The 21,218-nt window shown below is 21.6% G+C and overlaps 1 protein-coding gene across 1 annotated transcript; it reads left to right on the top strand.

Annotated features, from left to right (window-relative positions):
- Positions 1-12,432: 12,432 nt before the first annotated feature.
- LOC124922433 (protein HEADING DATE 3A-like) lies at positions 12,433-20,493 on the top strand. The gene is made up of 5 exons (XM_047463162.1): positions 12,433-12,595; positions 14,064-14,101; positions 14,186-14,247; positions 20,140-20,174; positions 20,270-20,493. The coding sequence occupies exons 1-5, from the start codon at positions 12,433-12,435 to the stop codon at positions 20,491-20,493; spliced, it is 522 nt and encodes a 173-aa protein (XP_047319118.1).
- Positions 20,494-21,218: the final 725 nt, after the last annotated feature.

Here is a 21,218-nt window from a genome sequence, read left to right as displayed (position 1 = left end):
AATCTCTTTTAAAATAAAAAGCGTTCTGTTCTGATCTGCAATCCGACTTTTTCCTAATTTTAAATAAATTGTTTAGAGATTATCATAGTCAAAAGTGGTCTAAGCTTATGGGCTTGGGACTCCGATTAGTTTTTTTTTTTCTTTTTTGAAATGTTTGTCCGGAAGCAAAATTAGACATTAAATAAAAAGTAGTTTAAGGGCTCAATTTGATGTAAGGGTTATTGGGATAAAACTCCTAAAACCCATATATCCACACATCTAACTAACAATTTTATCCCTATAAATACTAAAATTATTTCTTACTTCAATATTTTATTTTATATTAATAAAATATTACTTTAATATATATATATATAATATTAATTTTATTACATTTTAAAATTTATTTTAATATAAATTAAAATTATAAACTTATTTCATTTTAAATATTTTTATTAATTATCCCAAATAAAAATTAAAACACGATACAAATTCAATTATAACATACCATATTAAATTTTAAATAATTCAAATAAATAAATAATTATACTAGAAAAATAAAATTAATATATTTGAATAACAAATACTAATTAATTTATAAATATATCTCATATAAATTAAATATTTATAAAAAAAATTATTCTGTTTTTATATATATAAACTAATTCTAAATAAATATATTAATTAATTTAAGTTAATATTTTTTTTTAATTTAATAAAATGAAAATATTATAATGTAATTTAAGAAAGTAATGACAATCAAATTAAATGACATTTAAATTATAATTACACACAATTGAATTTATTTTATTTAATTTTTTTTAATTAATTATATTAATTAAAATAAATTTATAATATAAATAAAACTATAACATATTATATTATATTATAATATTTAAATTTTAATAGTATTAATTTTTAAATTTTATATTCATTTAAAATTTATTTTTTGTTAATAAAAGTTAATATTAATATATGTATAGTTTTATAATATTTATTTTATTATATTTTAAAATTTAATTTAATAGAAATTAAAATTTTCCTTTAAAAAAGTATTATTATATATATATAGTGAAATTTTATTTTTTTATTAATAAAATGTAATATTAATATATGTATAGTTTTTTAATATTTATTTTATTATATTTCAAAATTAAATTTAATATAAATTAAATTAAATTATTTTATTTAAAAAAATATTTTTAATTATTATATATATAAATAAATAGATTTTTTTATTAATAAAACTTAATATTAATATATTTATAGTTTTTTAATATTTATTTTATTATATTTTAATATTTTATTTAATTTCATATAAATTAAATTATTTCATTTACAAAATATATTATTAATTAATATATATAGAGAGGGAGAGAAATGATATAAATTTTAAAAAACCTAATTTTTTACCAATTTCATCGCACAAGATTATTTGAAAATAAAATCCAAGATTTAAAAAAAAAATAAAAAAAAAAGATTAAAAAAAATTATATAACTTTACTACAAATACTAATTTATAATTTTCATAAATTTAATCATTAATTTTTTTATATTAACTTGTTGGATGAGATTATTAATTATTATTTTAAATATTAAACATTATATATATATATATATATATATATATATATATATATATATATATATATATATATATATATATATATATATATAATTACATAACATTAGATGTAAATATTTATTTATATAAATAAATATTAATTTAAAAACTTATATATTCAAAATTTAATTTTAAACAATTACAAAATAATATAAAAAATAGTATTATCTATCCATAAAAACCTAATTATAAAATTATAAAATTATAAAATAATATTAAAAATATTATATAACTTATTTTTCTTAATTATTTTTTTTATAAAACTATTCTTTGTTTTGATTATATGTTCTAATATTTAACTGAAAATGTTTACCAATAAACATGTATGGACCTAATAAATAAATCATTATAGGATTGAATAAGTATTATATATATAGGCATTATATATGTAGGCATTATTGGTCGAACCTCGTTATATCTAGGGTGTAAATGAGTAGAGTCACTCGTGAGTGGCTCGGTCAAAGCTCGATTCGAATTCAGTCAAAATCGAATTCGAACCGAGCTCGAATCAGCTCGTTTAAGATTTGAGCCAAATTCGAGCTTAGATAAGACTCACTTGATGACTCGTCGAGCTCTTTTGAACCTAATCATATAATTTTTTTTTATTATATATTATTTTTTAATCAAAATTTGAAACATACCCATAAGATTATCTATATACTGCTTATGGGCCTCCCCAAAATATGTATAAATTAAAAAAAATATATGTTATATAATATTAATAAGAAAATAAATAGTTTTGATATTAATAAATATGATATTTATTTTCTCTATTTATTTTATTTTTAACCTACAAAATATTTTTAATAAATATGATATTTATTTTGTCTATTTATTTTATTATTATATTTTTTTTCATATTTTTGGGGTTTAATAAATAATTTATTTGGGATAAAATGGATACCACATTTATCTAAAATTATTTATTTTAATTTCTTTTACTCTTTAAAATTAATTTGAGATAAAATGAATGCAGCATTTATCTCAAATTATTTTTTATTTTTCTTTGGCCATTATCTTAGTTTTATTTGGGAATAAATGAGAGCTAGCATGACACCCCACAATCATGGTCCTCCGCTTAAACTTAAAGCACTTTCAGATTAAATCGAACTCGTAATATTTTGGTCTCTTAAGCAAATTATCATTGTGCTACCTTAGTAGCATATTAAGTCATTATCTTAGTTAATTGTTTCTTTAGTCTTAATTTTAATTATTTTGATTTTATTTATTTAAAATAATTATTTTAAAATTTATAAATTAATTAAAATTTTAGTTTTTATGATTTATACTTAACTACAAATAAATAATTTATTATATATATATTATAAATTAATAATTAGATATGATCAATACAATTAGACTCATCTTTAGACTCATTTGTTAAAAAATGACTTTCTTTATACTTAAACAGATTATATAGATATAGATAGATTATGGTAATATCTTATTTAAATATTTTCCAAAAAAACAAAATTTCTTATTTAAATAGATTATATAGATATATTATAGTAATATCTTATTGAGCAAATTTAATTTAATTTATTTTTTGTATTTTGATACCTATATAAAGTTCAATGGAATAAACATTACAAACTAATAATCATAATCTTACTCTACTTCAATGAATAATGAAAACATCTCTTGGTTATTTTTTCTCCTACTATTTTGTAGTAAGTATACACTTATTCTTTTGAATTTATTATTTTAAGAGTTGTTATTTAATATCTATGATACTTAACATTTTATATAGATATTCTAAATTATTTTATTTGATTTAAACGTTGACAATGATTTTTTTTCTAATATATTTTATTTTAAGTTTAACAAATGTAATGTATATATTAATTAAGTTTGCTTGATATGGGTGTTATGTTTAGTTTTTTTCTTTTTTTCTTTTTTACTTATTTTAACTATTAATTATTATTTATTTAAATTGACAGGTTTCAACATTGTTTCATATGCTCAAGATACAAATATTTACCAAAGTAATTCTAAATTGAAAGGTAAAGTATTATTAAAATATATAATTATTTTTATTTTAAGATTTATTAAGTTAGCAGATCAAACATTCTCTAAGAGACCAAATAGAATTTTAAGAAAATTAAAAACATTATAAAAAACAAGTAAAAGTAACTAAATGGATAGCCCATTAATTTAAGTTAAAGTTTAAATAAAGTTTTAAACTTGAATAAAAATTTGTAATCTCGTAATTTATAGATTTTTATTCTTCTTTCCAATAAACATTGTTATTATCATGAATCTCTTAAAAATGTATGATGCGTGTGAATTTATATAATTATAAGAATTAATAACTAATCTAGCTAAATGTGTATATATATATTTATATAATTTAAGAAGGTCCCTCAAAAATATTTTAAAATTTAGTATTTTATTTGATGTAGTAAATATTAATCATGAATATTATTTGATTTTGTTTTCGATATAAAATTGATATATGTTTAATATTTGTTTTTATTAATATGATTTATCACAGAAATCAATAAACAAGTCATATGGATGGAGAAGATTAATATTAATTATTGTGAGCCTGATAAATATTGTGTACATTTTCATCCATGCTATTGCTGTGCAAAATATACCGATTATTCATATCCATGTTATGCAACGCAAGAGTTATGTTTATCAAAATGTCCACATAATCTTCTTTCTAAGGATTAAGTATAATTGATGTTTGTAATTTGAAGAGAATAAAGGTTTAATATAATATTAATAACAATAATAATTAGGAGATGCTTGGCACGTGTTTTTTTATTCAGGATTAGGAAATGGAATAAAGTGAGGTGTTTGGTTGGTGGCTTGATTCCAGTTTAGTTTAATTACTGGATACTAAATCATTTGTTCTTTTATAAATTGGAAAGGATAAATTTTATTCCTATATGATACACTTTCTTTCTAGGTCTATCTTTCTATTTTTCTTTTATAATTATAATCATAATATTATATATTTTTTACTTTTATAAGGTTGTGTTTGTTATATAGTATTAAACTGTAGAAATAGAATAATAATACTAATAGTAAATTTACTTAAATGTTTGGTTGATTATTTTATATAAACAGTATTTAAAAGATATATAATTTATACTTTAAATTAAGTACAAATTTGTACCTAATAGAACCAAATACAAGTTTATATAAAAAAAATATCTTCAATTTTTACCCTTATACTTTTATTATTTCTTTTCTTTGAAAACCCTATTTTCATATTTACCTTTATATTTTAATTATTTTTTTCCTTCCTATTTGATATGTTATTTACATTTTTTTTAATTACAGTTTACTAAATATATATAAGAAGTTAATATAGTGTTCATTTATTCCCTCAATTTCAAAAATGTTAAAATTATTAAAAAAAAACAAATATTAGATATAGATTCTATTTAAATATATATAATATTAAATAATAAATAATAAAATAAAAATTTTAATAAATTATTGGTGCTATAAAATATATAAGATAATTTAATATATTGTGATAATCTTAAATAAGATAAATAAAAATTACTTATTATTAAGGTGGTGATGATTTAATATAGTGGTAAGAAACTTGATAATTAAATTAGATCTAAAGAGTAAGATTTCCATAAACAAAAAAATAAAAGAATTAAAAGTAAAAAACAAAGATTTAATATTCAACCTAAACAAAGAACAATAAAACATTTTATAACCTAACACAAAATATGTTTACAAATTATATGTAATAATAATAAAAACATGAATGGAAAAAATAAAATAAAAATTAAACTAAATTTATATAAATATAAAAGGTAACAATGACTTTTACATTTTATACAAATTTTTATACTACCAACCAAACACGAAATTATAAAATCTATACAATTTATAACTCTCTTATACTTTCAACCAAATACAAATAACATATAAAATTTAAACCTCCTAATACTCCTTTACAATTTATACCATTTACAATTAATACCTATATAACTAATACCATATAACAAACGTTACCTAATTATATTATACGTTTTTATAATTAAAATAATAATAATTTTTTAATTTATTTATTAAAATAAATTATTTCAATTATTTAAATAATATAAATTATTTCAATTATTTAAATAATATAAATTATTTAAAATAATATTTTAATAATAATTACAATAACTAATAATAATATAATCATTTTTATATAATTAATTTAAAAAATTATATATTAATAATAAAATTATAATAAATTAATTAAAATATAAAAACTTGAAAATAAAATAACAATTTTATATAAAAAGTATTTTAAAAATATTAGAATAGTTAAATATGAAATATTTTAATAAAAATATTGTTAAGTAAAATTTTATATCTAATTTGATCCATTATTAATATATAATATTTTAAAGACCAAAAATAAATTTAATCATTTAAAAAAAATATTATTATTATTATTTTGTATATTTAGTTTTTATTTTTAAATAATTAGTATGATAAGATATTAGATGTTATATTTTATTAAATTATAATACATTAAATATTTTATATATTTTAAATAATTATAATATAAAATTAATAACATTTTATAATTTTAATTAAAGAAAATATAATAAAATAAAAATATTAATATTTTTTAATATTTTTATTTTATTTTTATTATATTTTATTTAATTAAAAAAATATAAAAATATTAATACTAGTTTCATTTACAAAATAATATTAATAATTTCTCTAATAAATTGAAACATTAATAATGATTAATACGATACTAACCAAACACTATATTTGTATCAATTATATTCATTCTCATTTCATGTATCTATCCATCTTATTCATAAATTAATTTATATAAATATTTCAATAGATAATTAGAATTCAACATAAATCGGTCTGATAAAGAGAAGATACTTACAATTAAATTAAGATTTGCACTGCATCTATGAGATTATTTTATAAAAAAGATTTAAATGAATTTATATGATGACACATAAAAAAAAAATATTTTATGTCTTTTAATACTTATTACAGAAAAATAGATTATATGGTCTCTTTTCATAAACAAATGATAAAATGTATAATTCTTCATTACTAAATCTTGAAAATTCATATTAAGCTAATTTAACCTTAATCAGAAACGAATTCATATATTCGAGTTGGAGTGAGTTAAAAAAAGGGCTTAGAAAATAAAAAATTAAACAATAAATTAAACAAGTAAATAAATATAAGTATTGTCAAATTTTAATAGTAAATTAATTTAAAATAAATTAAGAAAATAAATGATTATGTCACATTTTAAGTATAAAAAATAAAATTAATAACGCCCCTGCCATTAGTATTGAATAATTGATCAGTTTGAGGAATCATTATTTTTAAATGACTCCAATTTTTATATGAATCATCTATTTATTTTATCAACATTATCAAATCCATGCAATAAATGATTGTAGCTTTCATACATTTTAATTTGTTTCACTTTAATTGTTGTTTATGTTATTCATCATATTGTGCAAGTTTGTTTGATTAGGAAAGAAGAAAATTAAGAACTAAAAGAATGAATAAGTATTAGGGATATTACCAAGTATTCTATTAATATATTTATTTTCCCTTTCTAAAAGTTCTTGTCTTTATTCAAGTGTTATTTTGAATAAGATACATTTGGTGCCACGTTTTAGTTTTTGTAAAATCATCTCTAAGGGCTTGTTTGATGTTTGTAGTCTGGTGGTTGCGATAAAACTCAGTTTTTATCCCAAAACTCAACCATTATATCAACCCTTTAATCAATAATTTTATTCATTTAAATACCAAAATATTTTATCCTATTTTAGAACTAAGGTATTATTTTCTCACTTAAACCACATCTTCTAAATTTAAAAGGTAAATTAGTTTTTAAATTTTAAAAACCAATGTTTTTCTAATTTTTATTAAACAAGAACTTATAGAAGAAAATTCAGGTAAAACTCAAAAAATTCTTTCTTCAAACAAACCCTAAGAGAGGCCATATAATAATATAATAAACTAACCCAAAAAAATATCATCGAACATCAAACCAACAAAGGAAAGAGCTTTTAAAATAATTCAACTTAATAAATATTATAAAATGTGAATAATACAAATTTGAGTACAAGGTTGGCTATGATGGTCAAATATACTTGAAATATTCTATTTATACATACTAAATTTAGTTAATGGAAAAAATTAACAAAGTTAGATTTTACTAATTGATACATGGATTGTAACCTTCGGACTGCAGCTACAAGCCACTAGATCAAATCAAACTACTGCATGTAAATTATTTTATTATATTCATTTAACCTTTAAACTTAATTATTTATTTATAAAATATAATAAAATATTTTTTATTGAGATTAATAACTCAAATTTGTATATATATTTTATTTATAATTGTTAAAATGAAGATTAATTTCAAATAAATTATTTTAAAATAAGATATCTTTTAATAAAATTAAAAAATCTAATTTATATATAAATGTATTTATAATAATTATTTAAATATTAACTAAATAAATACCTATCAATCACGAAAATAATAATTTGAAAATAATTATTAATAATTCTAAATTTTTATTTAGAATATATCATTAAAATATATAATAATTTTTAAAATATTATGAATTTGTTTTAATAAATATTGATAGTTTATATAATTTTAATCTCTGGGGTTAATTCTTCTTCTTTTCTATTAGAAGAAGTTGATAATATTTTTTAAAAAAATATTATATATTTTATTAATATATTATTAATAAAATTATATATATAACTTTATAAATATTAATTTTATTAAAAATTTCTTTAATAATATATTATAAATAAAATTATTTATACAAATTTAAAATTAAAAGTTCTTACAAATTAAAAACAAAAATCATTATCACAAAATATTTTCTTCTAAATTATTATTATTTATTAAATATTTAAATAATTATTATAAATAAAATGTATTATAAATAGATTTATATGTAAATTATAAATTAAAATCTTATTAAAAATATAATTATTATTAAAATATAATTTATTTAAAACTTTTTTAACTTTATTAATTATAATATATATATATATAATTATTAATCTCATTAAATAAAAAGTTTATTAATTTTAAATTATTTTATTTTATATATATCCCACCAAGGTAACCTAATGATCAGCTCATTTATTAAAATTAGTAAGATTTTAATAAAATATATTGTAAAGGTTGAACATAATATATTGTAGTCTAGTTGTTCTAAATAAAAACTTAAAACTTTTATTTGGTTATGGTTCCAACCTCACCAAAAACCATTTTTTTATTAAATTTTTTAACTCAATCTAGGGCAACAAAAAATATCGAGTTTTTATTTTTAACGGGGGTGGGGCATCCCAAAATTCGGGGCCGGCTCTGAGTAAGAGTTGCTTAAGATACCAAAATATTACGGGGTTGGATTTCATATGGAAGTGTTTGAGTTTAAGCGGAATCATGGCTATTGGGGTGTTATGTTAACTCTACTTTATTAAAAAAATAAAAAAAATATATAGTAATATTATCTAATAAACTCAAATTTTAATTGGCTTAATGATTCAGTATTAAGGTGGTAATTAGTAATCGATTGATATATATATCACAATAATAATTTTACAATACTAATTTTTGTATGTATTGATCTTAATTTATATAAAAAAATATAAATTATTATGTATTGTTATCGATAAAAAAAAAAAATAACCCGAATAATTATAAAAAAGACATATCATAAATGATTATATACTTATTTCATAAAAATAAATTTTTTTTTTTTGTGACACACTGACCTGATCAAATAATTTTTTTTAACTATTAATTTAATGAAAAAAATACTTTATAAAATATCTTTTAATTTATTATTAAATTAATGTGATGATCAAAGAATGAATGATAAATTATTATAGGATTAAATAAGTCTTTTTAACTTTAAAAAAAAAATATTAAATATTATTTAACTTGTACTTGTTTAATGAATGAGTTATTAAGATAAAATTCAGTTTTCATTCTAAAACTTAATTATGTCATCAATTTAATTAATTAATTAATTTCTTAAAATACTAAAATTATCCTTTCCTTTTTTTTAATATAAATTAATTATTAAATAAAATCTAGAAAAATAAAGAGTAATTTGATCAAAAATTAAAAAAAAAATCAAAAAATCATTTACTCAAACAAGCTCCTTGTTCGGTTTAGGTTATTTTAATAACCCAATTAAAATCTAACATCATTTTTAGTAATCTCTCATTAATCATATATATATATCACTTAATTTATTAATCAAAATATTAAAATATTTTTTATTTTAAATTATTATTTTTAATTTTATTTATATATATCAATAACTTTTAAATATTTTTATCAAAAATAATAATTATTTTTTCTTTTTAAATTGTTAAAATCCAATCGAAACAACTTTGAGATAAAAATCAGGAAGGACCGGGATACCTTACACAAGAATATTTAAAGTGGCCAATCAGATGCCCAGCTTGTACGTTAGCTAAAAGATAATAGCTTTGCTAGACCCTTTCCGGTTCTACCTATGTTTCAAAAAAAAAAAAATTCTTAAATTACCCATATTTTCATTCCTTTCTTAAAATACTTAATTTTCCTCTTTACAATATTAATTGAGAAATGATTAGGCGAGGGAATTTGGCGAGAAAATGACTTGACATAATTTTATTCGTTGAAAAAATCAAATAATTTCTCTCTTTCCTCCCACTTTTACATTTTCCAATCAATGAAGGTGATACCAAATTATTTCCTCACCAAATTCTCTCTCTATCACTCTTCATATTAATTAACACATTAATTAACTCACTCTCTCTTTTAATCAATTAATTAATTCACACTCTCTCTAAACATATTAATTAACTACATCTCTCTTCACTATTAATTAATATCTTACTTCTCTAAATACTATTAACTTATTAATTAATCAATTCTATTTTAATTAACTAATTAATATATATTATATAAATAATAAAATAAAATAACACATATATTTTGTTTTTATTTAAATTTATAAATATAATATATATAATTAAAATTAATCATACTAAACTAAATAATTTAAATAAATATTATAAAAGAAAAAAAATACATTACATAAATATTAAAAGAAAATATTATACACTAAAATAGAATAAATTACACCAACTTAAAATGAAACCAACTTAAAATGAAATGCATACTTTATCTTTGTAATTCATTTATTTTTCTACAACCTTCGTCTTATCTTTTTAATGACTTGTCATTTAATTTTTGAGTTAGTAATTTGTCAATTCAATATTATATTTATGGTGATTGGTTAATCAAACTCTTGATATAATTAATATAAACTTTTAAGTTAATTTTTTAATTCAATTTTTTAATTTTATATTTATAGTGAATTTTATAAATTTAGTATGATTAGTTTTAATTATATACTATATTTATAAATTTAATTAAAAATAAAATATATGTGTTATTTTATTTAAATATTTATATAATATATTTTAATTAATTGATTGAAATAGAATGAATTAATTAATAAATTAATTAGTATTTAAAGATGGAAAATATTAATTAATAGTTGAGAAAGAGAGGTGGTTAATTAATAAGTTTAGAGAGGGTGAGTTAATTAATGAATTAAAAGAGAGGGTGAGTTAATTAATAGGTTAATTAATATTGTAGAGATGAAAGGTGGGTAATTTGAGAAAGGGAATGAAAAAATAGGTAGTCTGGGACAAATTTTTTGAAACATGGATAAGACACGAAAGGTTCGTTTTGCTACAGTCCCCTCAAATAAATTGAAATTGTTTTTCCGTAATCCCACTCATCTTACATCTTCCCACTTTTATATATTTATATTTATATTTATTTTATTTTATTTATTTTAATTATTTAAATTAACTTTACTTATTTAATTTAATTATTATATTTTTCTTATTCATAAAATTTAATTAATTATTTTTTAATATTTTTTATTTATTTAATATTCATTTTACTTTTACATTAAATCTTATTTGTTATAATTTTTTTAAGTTATAAATAACTATAAATGAAAATATTAATAAAGAACTAAAATTTTTTTTTTTATTAAATCTATTTTGACAAGATACTAATGTGATTTGATTAGTTCAGATCTGGAAATTTGGGATCTACTTAAATTTATATTTTAGGTCCTTTGAAATATTAAAAGAAAATTTTATTTTATTTTAATAATATAAACTGAGATATAAATGATTAATATATTATAATAAAAAATATTTAAAAAAAATTAAATATAAAATATTTTAATAAAAAATATTATTAAAAATATTATGTAATGTTATCGTATATATTATTAAATAAAACATTATATTTAATTTAATTAATTATTAATATATAATATTTTAAAAACTTTATATTATTAAATAAAACATTATAGATAATTTTATTTATAAATAAAAAAATTGAATCATTCAACTAGGATACACTTCAATATTTTTATATATTTTAAACAATTATAATATAAAAATAATAATATTTTGTATTTTTAATTAAATAAATAAAATAAAAAATATATATTAAAAATTAATTAATTAATTATATTTAATGATAAGAAAAACTTAATAATTAAATAAAATAAAATAAATAAAATAATAAATGTAAATATATAAAAATAGTAAGGATAAATAAGTAAGAGATGGGCCTGAGTAGAATATTAGAGGGGTGGGAAAAGCACCTCCAAATATAAATATAGATTCATTGAACCTAACCTATAGGTTAGTAAAGCTTTCATTGAACAAGTACAAGCCTATAAACACAAGCCTATAAACACAAACACATACACAAGAAAAAACTATATTTTTTCTCTCTTTTTGCAAATATGCCAAGGGACACCAATCCTCTTGTTGTTGGGAGTTGTGGGGAATGTGTTGACCATTTCTTTAGGTCTATCGACCTTCAAGTTATTTATAACACAAGGGAAGTTGCAAACGGTTGTGAGTTTAGACCCTTCCAAGTTGTCAACCGTCTAGGGCGGGTCCAGTGTAAATATTTTAAAATATTATACATATATATATTTAACATATACAACCTTGTCCATTTGTTTTTTCAGAGGTCAAGTGATCAAACCTTAGCCTCACTTCCTTTTTAATTCTATTATAATTTCAAGTATGATTTTATTAAAATAATTATTACACAAAATCAGGTGATCAAACCCTTTATATAGTAAATCATGTAATAATAGTATTTATAAAATTACATTTATATAATAATTATATATTATTATTTTTATTAATTTGAATATAATTAATAATACAAATGATTTAAAAAGGGTAAAATATAAAGATTAAAACAATAATTTATATAAATATAAGATAAAAATAGTTTTTTATATTTCTTAATTTTAAACTATTTTAAAATTTTATAAAAAAAATATAAATTAATATTAATAAACAAGAAAAGTTATGTTGATTTGGTTCAGTATTTAAGTAAATAAATTGATATATTATTTATTTTTTTAAATCGTAAATTTGAGTATTTATTCACTTGATAATATGTATTTACTACAATTTTGTATTTTTATTTTTATTTTTATTTTTATTTTTATTTTTACTTTTACTTTTTTTCTACATTCACACAAAAAATTAGGCTGAAGTTCATTAATTAGACTGGTATATTTTTATTTATATAGTTAGTTTTTTATTATTTAAAATTTAATTAATTTAACTTCTTATGTTGTTTTAATATATATATTTTTTTAATCGAGTATTCTTATATTTTATTAGGTTTCATATATTTATTTTATTTTAGTAAAGGTATGTTTTGGAACTGTTTAATTAATATGTTTATTTATTACTCATATTAGTGTAATACATAAAGGAAGAAAAAATTACCAATATTAAAGATATATCGAAAATACCGTACCGCAATATATCGAAAATATCAATTTTTAAGGTATACCGAAAAAATGTAAGGTATGATACCATATCGAAATTATTGGTACGATAAATGTATGAGATTTTTAAAATTTTGTTATATCGAGATATACCGAAATACCGAAATAGTATTTATAAGTTAAAATATATATATAATACTTATAAAGAAATAATTAAATATATTTCATATTAATTTAATTATAAAAATATAATTTTTGAATCAAAATATAATTATATTGAAATATTATTTAATATATGCAATCTCTACCTTATGAATGAGATTGATTTTTTTTTAAGTTAATATATTTTTTAGGTATTTAAGGTATAATATCGATACCGTACAAAAATTAAGGTATACCGAAATCAAGGTAAGGTAAATGTATGAATTTTTTGTATACCGAAATTAAGGTATATCGAAATCAAAATATACCGAAATCAAGGTAAGGTAATATATGCATTTTTTGCATACCGAAATTTTAGGTAAAGTATAAGGTATAGATAAAAACACTAAGATATACCGTACCGATCCACCCCTAATAATACTGATCCACCCCTAATTCCTGAATTCGCCCTTGCATGGGTGGTGAAGATCTTAGGACTTTTTTCACTCTTTTAGTATCTTCTTCTTATTTTATTTTTTTTACCAGAGTTTTTTTTGGGATTCTAATATATGTAACTATTGTTGATATTTGTTTAAAGGTTATGGTAGATCCCGATGCTCCTAGCCCAAGCAACCCGACCCTGAGGGAGTACTTACATTGGTACTCACTTTCTCTGTTATTTTGTTTTCATAAGAAAATAAATTCCAGCAGATTTTGTAATGATCATTTTCTTTGGCTGTACTCTTACTCTATTTTAATGCTCCACTCTAATGTAAATTTAAATTTTGTGGCTCCCAAAATTAAAATAAATATAATAGTTATACATTTTATTAAATATATAAATAGATCATAGTTTAAAAAGAAAGAAAAAATATTTGTGGTCATATTGATATATTTTTGGTGATTTTGAAACTACCTTCAATAATTGTGATATATTGTGTATTATATTTCTATAATAAAAAAAATATTTTAAATGAAAAGTGATTATGAAGATAAACATAATATTAAGAACAAATAAAAAATAAATTTAAAAATCTTAAAATTTAAGTTTAAAAAGATGATTTTCACAATTAGGTTAATGTTGAATTTATGATACAAAAAAAAAATAAATATTAGAGATTAAAAAATAACTATAATATAAAAATATAATTAGGATTAATAATATAAAAACTAAGTAAGGTTAATGATATAAAAGGGTTATGGAGAAAAAAATTACATTATTATATTATATATTATATAAAGAGAGAAAAATTAATATGTTATTATATTAGATATAATATAGAGAAATAAGTAATATATAGAAAAAATATATATTATTATATATATATAAAAAAATTAATGTATTATAAGGAAATAAATTTAATATTATAGATATTCATATATAATTAATAATATTATATATTAAAATTTTAAAATTTAGGGGCTTAATCTTTGGCGGGACCTGTTCTACTTACATGTTGTAAATTGTCCCACTCAAACTCTATACAATTTTAATAATTATATAAGTGTAATTTTTTAAAACTCTTTATCATTAATTATTAAAGCCGGGGTACAATTAAGGGCCTTTGAGGGTTGAGTATAGATTCTTGAAAGTGTTTCTCTTTGAGTTGGAGATAGATTTTTTCCTCACCAGAGGTAGGATACAAAGATTTTAGAATTAAATTATTTATATTATTTAGATAAATATTTTATTTTAATTAATTAAATTAAAAATATTTTTTATTAGAAAGTAATATTTTTTTACAATATTTTTATAAATAATAATTTGTCACAATTATTATCATTATCACATTTAAAAATTACAAAATTAAAAGGTTAAAATATTTTTATTTAAATTTGATATAAAAAAATATGATTGAATTTTGATCCTGTAAGAATATATATTCAAATTGTCTTCGTGATTCAAAATTATTTTGTGTGATTGTTAAATGATCGATATAAATAGTACTATAATATAAATAGTACTATAAGGTAAGAATACTTGCATATTCTCTTTTTGTCAGTTTAAAACTTGTAATATGTAACGCTTGTTTGATTTAATTTTAAAATTTTGTGCATGAATCTTGTTTGTAAATAATTTAATATAGTAGGATGATGAAATAACGTTGAACTAATCATTTTTAACAATTTTTAGTTACATTTTCTCTCTTATTTTTCTTTTTTATATATCATCAGCACTTAGCGAATAAGTTGAATGCTATTAAAGAGAATAACTAAATCAAAATATCAAACTAATCTTATATAAAATTGGGTGGCTACCTTTTATCTTTGAGATTGAATATGCTAATGTTGGTTCATGGCTGTGGGAAGAAAAGGATCAGTCCCCACCCTTCCAAATTGTCTAAATATTCACTGATTGTCTTTTCATTATCCTAAGATGTGTGGTTTTCCTCTAAGCCACTTTGATTGAGATTGATTGATACACATTTCTTATCATGACATGTTGCAACCCTATAACCATTCATTAGGGTTCTTGTTTAATTTGCATGCAACTCAATCAATTGACGTGACTATATATTCTTACTTATGTAAGAATTATATTGTCTTTCTTTGTTGAAATTATCTATCATCCAAGTTTACTAAGGGTAACTATTCAATAACATTTATGAGTTGAAGTCTCTATCAAGCAAATCTATCAATTGATGTGAAAGGTTAATGAGTAATAATTTTTTCGCCTTTATTAGTAGAAAAAGGAGTATCAGTAAGGGCGAGGGCGAAAACCGTTACTGAAAATTTCATAAGACGTTACTGATAACATTCTGTAACGGCGAATAAAACAGTTACCATTCGTTACAAAAACGAGCGTTACTGATACTAGAAGAGTATAAGTAACGGTTTTTGGAACCGTTACTGATACTAGAAGAGTATTAGTAACGGTTTTTAAAACCGTTACTGAATATCAGTAACGGTTTTAGCCAAAATTAAACCGTTACTGATAAAGCATTAGTAACGGTTTTACAAATTAGAAAACCGTTACTGATAAAACATTAGTAACGGTTTTACAAATAAGAAAATCGTTACTGATAATACATTAATAACGGTTTTCTTATTTATAAAATCGTTACTAAAAAAACATATTCATTTTTTTTAATAATTCATATTTATACATGTATAAACAATAATAATTATCCATTTTTTAAACTATTAATATATTCCAAAACCACAATCATCAACATGAAAAACATAAACGATGCCCACATGGCAAAATTTCCCTAGATGAGCATTACTTAGTACCACATGATACAGAACAAATCTTCTGTTGACGATCTGGAATTATGTGTTAACTTCTGCACACATACTTTGTTTGGTCCTTTCTTCAACCTTCGGAACATCTGCATCATGTAAAGTCGCATTGGCATATTCATCCTCTTTAATTTGATCTAAACCTTCTCTTCTACTTGCCACATAATTAGATGGTTTCTCACAATCTCCATTCCTTCCTGACATAGCTAAATTGTTAGGATCACTTGTACCATGACCAACCCAATAATTCATGACATAGTTGTCTTCCTCAGAATCTGAAGATATATTCTACATCATGTTTTTTATTCTGTTTCATGAATAGAAAAATAAAGGATAAAAGATGTAATAACCTCTAACATACAATGCAATAAATTGAAGAAGAACATAAAAACCTTAAACCGTACTAATATATATTAGCTCCAGACAACATATTTTGATTTTGTTTCGACCAAAAGAAAAACACTAGCTTGCAACTACAACAGGTTTATGCTCTTCTATTTTTTTGCTGTAATCTTTCTGTACACTCCAGTAATAATTAGCCAGACTTCTTTGAGAACTTATTGATTCATTGCTCTTAGAATCAAAAACATTCATCTTACATTGAGGAACAAATAATATTAAGGAAACAAACCCATCAAGTGGGTTTAGAAGATGACTAACAATTAATCATCATAAAACATAAAATAAAATAGAAATGGCACATTGCTACATCATAAGTAATTCAATGTGAATATTTTTGCAAAAAAAAAAAAAGTAGATCAAACCACTATAGTTTGAAAGATGCATGTGGATCTTACCTCCCCCTTGACAATATATATTTTGAGGTAGCTTGTTGCAATTTCTGCTGATAGCTAGAATCAGGTTCTAGACAAGAAACTTTCTTAATTGCTTCATTCTTTGATCTATTTGAATTATATTTGGTCATTTGTTGATCAGGAACTACATTCTGCAACAAAGGCAACAACGGGTAGAAGTTACATGTAAGATAGAACAAAAATTTATTTGCAGACTTTGCAAACATATTGATTGATGAAAAGGGTTTCTGTCCTTTCAAAAAAAAGATAGAACAAAAGTAGAGCATTCAATTATATTAGCAATGGAAAATGAACTGGCAGATAACATCAATAAGGTATTAGCAATAACAATAACAAGGATTTTTAAGAAACAAAATCAGATAAACTAGTAAAAATTAGAAAAAATGTCACTTTCAGATCTCAAGGTAAGCTAGGCTATCAGTTGACCTGAAGCACCAAACTGTAGAAACAAATCACCTCTTTGCAGTTCAAGTAGGATGCACAGTTAATGATACATGATACAGTTCCATATATGCTAATATGAAGTAAGCTCCAGCATTAAAAGTTGTTTGGCACAATTTAAGTTACCAAATATTCAGCACCCAATGCAAAATTACAACTGGTTGCTACCTCGTTAGATAATAGCATATCAGTCCCAATAGAAATCGCTCTCTGTGTAAAATTTGTACTAAAGACTGATTTTTTATGAGATGGCCTTGTCTTAACAGCACAAGTGGAGCTTCCAAAATCATCTAACCCACGTCTTTCCCACTGAAAACAACAAGAAACAATGTCACTTCCAATAACAGAAATCCAAACCACCAAAATAACACAATTGGCTTGCATCTAGCTTATGTATTCAATTTTGTTGTAACTAGTCTGACCTCTTTAAAACATAGCCCCTCTCAGGGACTCGTCTTCCTTGTCTAATGCACTCCTCAATCCAACGATGATTGACTATGGCAATTCCGAATGTCTTAGCAAGGTCGTACTTCTTCCCTTCGAATTTCCAACACATGCACCTAATGAAAAATTCACTAAATTAATTCCTTCCGCGTCCAAATCCTTTATATCAGGAACTCAATTAGGTGTGATGATAGATAGGAAACCTTACCAAGTGCGTGATAGAGCGGCTCATTTTACCTACATAGCTAGCGCCAGCATGAGATATTAGTTTGATGAGCTTGCACTGTTCTACACCGTGGTAACCGGTGACTGTTGCGATTACCGATTCCATACCTTTGAGAGAAGAATGTGGAGGATCGTCAAGATGGAAGAAAAATAGTCAGGCGAGTCTGTGAGAAAACAATACGAAGAAAGCCTGGATCAGAATTGCTCGTTTCAAAACTCGATCGTTCGCCAGTTGATTAGGGTTTATCAATTCGGGATTATTAAACCTTGATGCGAGCGGCGAGGAGGATCGATTGCGGCGACGACGAGCAACGGAGAAGAAAAGAAGAGAATAAAGAAAAAGAATGAAAAGAGCGGCGGGTTTTTAAAAGAGCATAACTAAAGATGAAAGGACCAATACTATTTTTATTAAAATTTAAACTGAAGGTATTGATAAAACCGGATAGATTAAAAATACTAATATCTGTAACGGTGCTTCCTTATAATTGCCGTTACTCAAGACATATATTAGTAACGGTTTAATATAACCGTTACTGATATCTTAATAAGAGTAACGGTTATATTAAACCGTTACTAATAAAATTTATTAATAAGGGCATTATAGCGCCGTTACAAAACTTCAAAGGCTTTTTTTCCACTAGATTACTGGGTAATGATTCTATCGCTGAAATTAATTGTTTTGTGATTTTATCTCCTGAAATAACTTATATCATCTTTCTCTTATTGAAAGTTTTATCATACTTTTAGCATCTATTTAACAAGTAGCGTATTGAATTTTAAAATAATAAATTGGGAGATAATGCGGCAAAAGACAATAAATATTATCTTATAAGATTGAATACCTAATACAATATTGAGCACATGTGACTCCACTACTAATGTGATGGATTGTGCAAAGGGCTTTTAGCATAGACAAGGAATGAATATATAGTACATATGTGAATCAACTAAACCATGTTAAATTGTTGATATGAGTCATTATAAAATTGACCAATCAGTCCAACAAAAGCATCCGTCTTTTCTTTCATTTTTGTTTTTGTCTAATTAATATTATTTGTCTTAATCTCATTTGAAGAAAATATATGTTATTTTTTAATTTAAACTTTTATAAAATAAAAAATAATATTTTATATAAAATTTATAGAGTTTTTTATTTTCTGGGATAATGAGTCTCACATGTTTAATAACTTAGGAACATTCCTTAGCTCTAACCAATGATTGTATTTATTAATATTTTAATTTCCACTTGATGTGATTGTTTGTATGAGAATATTTGTATTTTCTTCTTAAAAATGTATTTATCCCCCTTCCTATAAACAAATCATGTTATCTTAGTAATTTCGCAATTAAAATTATGTCTTTTGTCGTGAATTATTAATTATAGGTTGGTTACTGATATCCCAGCCATGCAACTCATGAGTGAGTTTTCGGTAAGTTAATTTACCTCTTTTCCTAATAATCCTATCTCCAATGCCTATATATTTTTTCGTATAAATATTGTTGGTCATATGTAGGACAAGAGGTCGTTTGCTATAAGAGTCCACGCCCGTCTACGGGAATCCACCGTTTTGCATTCATACTTTTCCAGCAGCTAGGAAGGCAGACGGTTTACGCTCTTGGAGGGCGTCAAAACTTTAACACTCGAGATTTTGCTGAGCTCTACAATCTGGGCCTCCATGTAGCCGCAGTATACTACAACTGCCAGAGGAAAACTGGCTCTGGCAGCAGAAGGCGGTGACAAATTAAACGAAATGTGCGTCGATGACCTAAAGAGATCATATAATATAAATATATATGTATAACCTAATTGTCGTCAAAATAAATTATAGCAGGCTGATATTATAGGCTTATGTTAATGTTTGTCTCTATCAAGTTTTATGAGAACGATTTTATCATCATTATACTTATTGTCAACAATATTCATGTTAGAACAAATTTCATCAAATAACATCACTCACGAGTCCAAAAAAGAGAACATATTTTGTGACATGCATGACATCATTACTCGCATCAAATTCCATTGGACCAATAGACAAGAGAGGACTGAGGAGAACTGATTTGCATAATCACTAGTACCTCATTCTTTTATAAGAGATATTTTTTAAAACAAATGAAACTTTATAAATATTTAAATAAAGAATTAACGCAAAAGTTGTATTGATTATAGCTAGACTCAAAAGTTACAACATGAAAACATGTGACACGAAACTAGAAATGAAAAGTTAAACTTCATGAAGCAACAATGAAATCTTCATAATAAAAATATCAAAGTAAAAGTGGATCTCATACTCATCTAGATGTGAATATGGCTCATCATCACATGGGTCAGGTTCTTTGATCAAAATCAATAACGCAAATTATCTATAATCATTCATTTGAAAGAAAGATGATTGTATATATGTGAAATGATCTCGCTATGTGATCCTCTCTTTTAGTGCTCACATTCTTCTCTGATAATTGTTA

The sequence above is a fragment of the Impatiens glandulifera genome, chromosome 1 (assembly GCF_907164915.1).
Source record: "Impatiens glandulifera chromosome 1, dImpGla2.1, whole genome shotgun sequence".
Taxonomy (NCBI): domain Eukaryota; kingdom Viridiplantae; phylum Streptophyta; class Magnoliopsida; order Ericales; family Balsaminaceae; genus Impatiens; species Impatiens glandulifera.
This window is presented reverse-complemented; position numbering and strand designations above follow the sequence as displayed.